We start from the raw sequence: 7630 nt of genomic DNA, 5'->3' as shown, positions 1-7630 counted from the left end.
CTTCCCTTTGGCTTCACCTGCACAAGTGCCAAGGTAGGTCTCCCCTGCAAAATTAGTTTCCCTGCGTCGGGAGCACGGGCTGGGCTCTCCAAATCACGGACAAACAGGATCCCACATTCTTGATTTTTAGTTCACAAACACTTCTTGTAATAACTAACTACTCCTGACATTTTGGACATGTTAGCTCTTTATGCAGTAAAGTTACAGTGGGATACAAATGTAACGTGAGGGTTCACTAGATGGTTTGGAATCTCTCTGAATAATTAGGAACAGCAAGAGAGAGACGGATAACTTTTTAGCAGCCTCTTTACTCTTAGCACACCGCAACAACAACAAAACACTTCCTGTGTACCGCCCTCATGAATACTTCACTGGCCTCTCAGAAGCCAGGAAATCTTATACTCAGATCAAAACAGGGAAAACAACTAGGTAGATATAACACATACTTATTACTGGTTTGAACATGCATGTCTAAACATTCAAACGCGTAAACATGTAAATATCAAAACACGTAACCACCAACTAGCTACATAACTAGCTTTATAACCTTTGTATATCAAATTAGATTTAAATTTACTTCTACACTTTACACAAATAATATCAGGCTGATTCTGCCGTAATTTGTTCCCCCGGTTCAAATCACGGACAAACAGTATCCCACAGCTGTTTATCTGTTTAAGAGAGACATTTTTTGAAAAATGTATTGATAGCAATGTTGAATATTATTACACAGGGAAAAAAAAAACAACTACACGTAAATTAATTACACCGTGACGCCTCTGCCTTTCTAAATGGAGGGACAGTAACTGCGTGTGTATATGTAAGCGTGTAAAACCTGAAGATAGTCAGATTAACAGTATTTTGTCTCTATCTGCCATTCTGCAATCCAGCTCATGTAAACAATAACGTGGCGCACAGCGTGACGTGAAAAGAGGCACATACCTTTGACGTTGCGTGACGAACTCTGTATTCCTCGTCCACACGTAAACGCAAAAAAGGAGTTTTAAATAATCTCCGTTTTCGGTGAATCGCAACGCCGTTTACGTGTTGACGAAAAGCCCAAACGCATAGAAACAGCTGAGTTTTCAAAAATACCCGTGTAGGTGTGGACGTAGCGTAAAAGAGTTAGTATATTTTATTACTACCTGTAATTTATTGCCGTTTACTTGTATTTGCTTAATTGTTTACTAAATGTTTGAGGTGTGAAATAAACTGCAATGGAGTTTGTAAACAAAATATGGGTGTGTGTGTTTGGAGGATGTGTTTGTGTGTGTGTGTGTGTGGGGGGCGAACATTTTCTTGTAAAAAAGGGGGCCTGGCAAAAAAAGTTTGGGAACCACTGCCCTAATACGTTCATCTCAGCTTCACAGCTCCAACCACTTGCTGTTCAAACCTTTAACTTGCAAAGGGCAGCCAAGCAAACTGTATTAAATGGAGAGAAGCTGAAATGCATCATTTCAGACAAGCAGGTGAATTTGGGAGGGAAGAGAGGGGGTCTGTAACTCATGTAACAATCCTCTATTAGAGCTGGAAATCTGAATAATTAGGTTTGATCGTAGCAGCATAAGGGCTCCAAGGACATTTTGACATTTATTTTAAAAAGCAAATACATAATGTGATAAATTTGTGTCTTACATGGGACACAGAGGCGATTGTTCTCTCAAACAGTCAAAAACAGTTGAGACTCCTGAGGGTGTTTTTCAGGGTCCCCTGGGATCTGTTTCAGCACCATATGCTCTCTTCTGCTGTTGAACCTCTCTCACACCAACTGTTGCACTGCACTGACCTTTAACCTCAGAATTCATAAGCGCAGTCGCAAACCCACAGCTGATGGATTTGGTCAGATAAGTCTTCCTCATGACTGATCGCCTTCCCTCCCCTCCCTTAATGTTGTCGGCCTATCAGCTGTCATTTTCCGTTAGCAGATTGAGGCAGTGTGCAGGGGTTAATTCTGGTGTCAGCATAAAATCCTACCACACATTCACGATGTGTAATATCTGAATGGTACGTGGACTGGTTCTTTTTTCCCCTACTCTAATTCAGCACTCAAAAGTGCTTTATGCAACTTTCCTCTTACACCCACTCACACCTGTTCATGCAAGCACTTTTTCTATGCTTTTTTTTCTATGCAAGTACTTCTGTCTAACATTCACACACATTCAAACTCTGATGGATGCATTAGAGAGAAACCTGGGGTTAGTATCTTGCCCAAGGACAAAGTCTTAAGTCTGAGCTTTTGATTCACAGTGGTTACTCGTACGTACACTGACCTCATTACTGGAAATATCTGACTAAAAATGTACATTTCCTATGATGCTGTGAGTTTGCATCAGGTACGTTTTGTTTAACTGAAGGCTTTGGGGATTTCTGTGGAGTCCTGTGGTAGACAGAATGGGTGTGTGGGTGTAATTTAATGTGTCTAAGTGCCTTTGATAACATCTTAAAGGTGTGTTTGGGTAACAAGCATACATTTATGGACTGTCTGAAACCAGATATGACTGGCTAACAGTCCTACATTAGACAGGCACTGGATTTATCATAACATGATAGGTTTTGGTCTGTTAAACATAAGTCACAAGCACAGAAACATTTTCTGTATATTGAATATCTTAAAGCCATTTTTGTGCTAGCTAGCTTGTGAAACAGCCTGCTCCTAATTTTCCTTATTTTAAAGATAATTTGACCCCCTCATCATGTTTTAGCTGAATCTGTTAGATCACACAAAATAATACTGAGAGGAACAGAAATACCAGACAACAGGGAGTGAAACCAGTAAAGTGAAAGCTAACTAGCACAAGTGCAGTTGTCTGAGTTTGATTCTAGTGTGATTCATTTGTTTCATTTCGGTCTATAACCTTTAGATCATAACATTGTTAGATCATTTTCCTGTTCCACACCTCGTCTTTGAGAATTAGAAGGTTTTAGGGTTAGAATATGGCATTTGCTACGACTGGGGAAAGGAGTGCACTGTGTCAAAAGACGTCCTCACACAGATATCCCTGCAAGTGTGTGTGTGTGTGTGTGTGTGTGTGTGTGTGTGTGTGTGTGTGTGATGGCTGAGCCCTGGTGAAGAATCTGAGTATACACTTGGACCCTTTTAGTAACCCCCCCCCCCAAACCTCCACACACTTTGACGCTCCTCTGTCAAACAGTGGCTCAAAGCTTTGATCAGCTCCTCTTCGCATTTGTTTCCTCCGACGCTCACACCCTGAGCCTCCAAGCCCCTTCCACCTACTCCACCGGGGGTTGATAATTAGCCTGCCTCCTCCTCCAGTAATCCAGGATCATCAGACAGTGAACAACGTGCTCAACGTGCGCCCCCGCCCCCAGGTTATTAGCTCTAACCTAATGGTCGCAACGTTGTGAAATAAGAGATGTTATTTACTTTTACGAGTAGAAACAGGTGCAAGTATCTTTATGGCTCTGCGTAATTATACCTATACTATAATCAATCCAGTCGTTTTTGGCGGATGAAAATATCTTTATAGAAGTCTTGTGTTATATCTGTTGCAATTTTTGCTGCCCTTTTGGCCAGATCACTCGTTAAAAAGGCATTTTCATGTCAACGAGACTTTTTTTTTTTTTTAGCTGCATAAATAAAGGATATATAAATATCACTTTGCCAAAAACCTATTTCAGCTTCTACCTGGTGACAGAAACGTTGATTGTGGCTAAGAATGACTTGTTGTTGTTGTTGGTGTGATGACAGATATGTTTGACAGATGATGCGCCAGCAAGTCATTTACAGCTGTTTAAATGGGGAAAATCTTTTTTTTTTTTTTTGGCAAATACCGGAAATCGCTTTCTGGCACAACACCCGGCTCTTACTGCATGCGGACGGGTGAGGGGACGTGCCGCTTTGTGAGGACCTCCGACGGTGCGTCTGGGTGACTGGTCCAGACAGGATCTAACACGCATTTGTTAACACGGTCATTGTGACCGAGGTGAGAGCGAAGACACTTTCGGAGAGGTGCGACTGCTTTACGCGCGCAGCCCCGCATGCACGCACTGTATGAATCCATGAAAGTGTATGTGGAGGACATACTTTTCCTTTTGAATCCACTGGGCTACTTATTCAAGTGTTTCGGTTTGCTGCTGCTTACAGAAATGGTTTGCTTTATCAGTATTTTCAGACACAAACACGTTGACCCAGTTTATCTCTTCTGTCCTAAAGCTGGAGTCATGTCAGACAAAGAAGTTTTTAGTTACGTTATTTTATTTAGAAAAATTCAGACATTTTATTCGCAAGACATTTCTAAACACCTTTACAACATAAAATGGTCATTCTTAAAGGAACTACTGGTCCGATAAACTACAGGAACCTCTGAAATACAATAGAAATATTTATATTAATTGGGGCATCGCCAGACTTCTCAGTTTCTAAAAAGAGCTTTTCTCCTTGTACAAATCCTATTTACACTGAAGTATAGACCAAACAAGAGGGAGAGTCCTGCACTGTTGCCTTTTCTGTGCTTTGTCGGGCGGTGAGTGTGTTGAGAGGGATTGCTTTTTGTTTCTCCAGGTGTAAAGAGAAGTCACAAGAGGACTCAAAGCCAGGGTGTTACTACTGAAAAGAAAAGGAGGGCTATTTTTCTGAGCCTCCAGCTGAAAGGGACCCGAGAGTAGCAGATCCCTCTGATGGCATAAAGGAGAATCCACTTTTAATTTTAAATATATATAAATGTCCAAAGTACTCCAGGAATGACTTCTGATGAAATGTTCTCTTACATTTTCTGATTCCAAACATTTCCAAGAATTGGGGGAAATCTCTGTAAACTTGTATTCATCTGTGACTGTGAAGAAAATCCATCTGTACGCCGGTATTCAGAATCACTGCAGAGTGAACAGCTGAGGCTTTTGTTGATGCCTCAGTTGGTCTCTTATAGAACACACTTTAATTATTGGACATCAGTGCCATGAGTTCAGGAGGCCTAAGAAAAAAATCCATGCATGTAGTCAGCCTTCTTAGCTGGTCTTACAGGAGGCCAAAACTGGTACAGCCACAAAATCCTCTTGTATTGTAGGGTAGAATTTTCTCTTTCAGTGGGACGTGCTGTGTCACACCATAAAAATGAAAGCCCATAATCCCCTTTTCAACACATCCCAACTGTGTTCCATCCAAACTACCACCACTACTCTACCAAGGTCTCCACATAGACCGGGGGTAGGTCATGGTGGGCATGCTGGGAGGCTCCCTGTTCTCCATGCCCTCTGTAGAGCTCTGGTTGTGATCACTGTCAGTCTCATCCAGGTCAGAGCACAAGTCTTCACTGGACATGGAGGAAGGGGCCGGGGAGAGGGCAGAAGATGACCCACAGGAGAAACTTCGTTCACCAGGAGAAGCGAGAGAAGCGCAGAGCGCCTCGCTGCCTCCGTGCCAAGTGCTGCTGCTGCTGTTGCCCTCAGAAGTGTCCGTGATTAGATCCGTCAGCATGTCCTGGAGGTGGTCCTCATTGAGGGGCATGCACTCCAGGAGATGGTTGAGGAGCTCAGCCGCCACCGTCGCATCTATCCCAGGACAGCTGGACACAAACATGTGGACCTCGTGCATGCACTGGATGTAACCAGCTGCAAACCGCTCGTTGGCTTCTCGGTTTAGTGTCTCTGCCTCTGTGAGAGGAGAGACACGACTGCTCAGCATCCAAAGCATTGATAATACAAGACTGAAGGACTCCTACTTTATTGAGTACAGACACGTGACAGCTAAATGTTTCTCCTTCACTACACTACAATTACTTAACAGCTAGAAATGTTACTTTTCAGCTTTTGTGTGATAAAATATGACTTCCTCTTATAAGATAATTGCAAATTGCTCTAGCTCTACATATAAGCATGTTGATACAAACCTCTGACGGTGACCATTCTGCAGAAAAAGTGCTTTTTCTTATAAAATACTGTATAAGATATTTAGATGAGAGTTAATGGTATGAGACACACGGACATTGTGATTTAAAAGACCCCACTGAGCCCTTGTTTGCTCATCACTGTCTATATTTTTAATCAAACATTTCCTGACTCTTCACATGCTCTTGTATTAGAGCAGGGTGAAAATGAACGCCTGTCTTGCCATAATGACAGTAACTCTATCAATAATAAAACGCTTGAGTATTGCATTATTTGGCACTCTGAGCGCGCAACAAAACAGAGCTTTACTCTTTTATAGTTACACAGGCTGAATAAATTTGGGCACACCTTGCTTCCGGTTCTTCAGTATATCCTCCACCTTTTTCACGGTCAGCTCCAGCACCTCTGCGTTCTCCATCTTGGAATGAAACTGTAGGAAAGAAAACAGATGAGCACCACCAAGACAACAGTTTACGCCTTCATTGTGGCGCAGAGCAAAAGTGAAACTCCAGTGCAGGAGCTGTGTGCGCTCCGTACTCACGTCTGTGTCTGCCAGCAAAGTCCGCAGCTCCTGCAAACTCTCGTTGATGCGAGCTCGCCTCTTCTTCTCCACCAGAGGTTTCCTCGTCTGCGGGAGCACAGAAAGAAAGCACTTCAGTGACATGAGGAAAGAAGCACCATTCAAAGCCATAAGCGTCCACCTGTCCGCGGTTGGTGCGCAAAGGCAACCCAGCGTCATTCTTCTCTCACTAAAGCATGTAACTAACTTTGAATCATTGAGGGTTTCCTCTCAAAATAACCATCCCTGCCTCATAACTGTGCACACGCAGCGTTAAAGCGGGGTGACAAGTGCGTCACTGCCAAGTGTCTCCGGACAGTGCCTCGACCGGTCCCCCACCTTTCTATCCGCTTTCTGTTTCCCGCAGTAGGACTCATCTTCATCTTTCACATCAAGTCCGAGGCCGTTTGGCCGAGCCGAGGGGGCCATGTTGGTTGGATCGCCGTTACTGTGGCTTCTCCCACCGCTGCTCGTACCTCCTGAGTGGTCCTCGAGGGGCAGCTGGCAAACGGAACCGGTTAGAGGCAGAAAAAAAAAATCGACAAACTCGTAGGCGAGGCGAGGCGCCCTCTGTTTATTGTGTAATCCTAGTCAGACGTGCTGCTGGCGCTGAGTGGCTGTTGTTAGTATTTATAGGGGCTTATTAACATGTGAATAGGGGCTGTGCTGCTCTCGCTGGGGGACAACAGAGCGCACACGGTCGGAGCCAATGAGCGCTCTCCCCCTTTGTCTGCGGTCAGCCCAGGTCTGCGCCCCGAGGAGCTGGACTGGCTTTAATCAGACAATTTTTTGGGTTAGGGGAGCGAACGCTCGTTTTTTTTGTCCCCCTTTCAGTTAATTTCAGTGAACTGCTCGCACTTATAATTCAGCTGCACAAAATTAATCAGCACACAGACACAGAGTAGAGTGCTAGAGTAGTGCCGTTGATTTTTATTTTCATTTTAAGTATGACTGTTCATATGTTAGAAGAAGCCTCAAATATAAGTTTAACTGAAGAAAAAAATGAAACTCTTTAGGCTATCAAATATAAACCAGTCAGTTACTTATTCAAACCAGTCCAACCAAAATTATTGCAGCACGATGCTATTCTACACCACATCGAGGCATTTAAACCCTGCCCCCGTCTCTTTTCTGCCCGACCTCTTTTCCTCTCTGCTGGCTTTTGTGTCCGAGCCTCAGCAGATTTACCCGTCTGTTTGGCGGATGTAACGCGATGCCTTCAGTTGG

At 43.6% G+C, this 7630-nt stretch overlaps 1 protein-coding gene across 1 annotated transcript; it reads right to left on the bottom strand.

Annotated features, from left to right (window-relative positions):
• Positions 1–4198: 4198 nt before the first annotated feature.
• her13 (hairy-related 13) lies at positions 4199–7121 on the bottom strand. The gene is made up of 4 exons (XM_031741577.2): positions 6743–7121; positions 6386–6472; positions 6193–6274; positions 4199–5610 (listed from the first exon to the last, which is right to left on the bottom strand). The coding sequence occupies exons 1-4, from the start codon at positions 6830–6832 to the stop codon at positions 5138–5140; spliced, it is 732 nt and encodes a 243-aa protein (XP_031597437.1). The 5' UTR covers positions 6833–7121; the 3' UTR covers positions 4199–5137.
• Between the last annotated feature and the right edge of the window lie 509 nt (positions 7122–7630).

This window comes from Oreochromis aureus, linkage group 14 (genome assembly GCF_013358895.1).
Source record: "Oreochromis aureus strain Israel breed Guangdong linkage group 14, ZZ_aureus, whole genome shotgun sequence".
NCBI classification, from domain to species: domain Eukaryota; kingdom Metazoa; phylum Chordata; class Actinopteri; order Cichliformes; family Cichlidae; genus Oreochromis; species Oreochromis aureus.
Note: the sequence above shows the minus strand (reverse complement) of the source record. Positions and strands in the feature narration are given on the sequence as shown.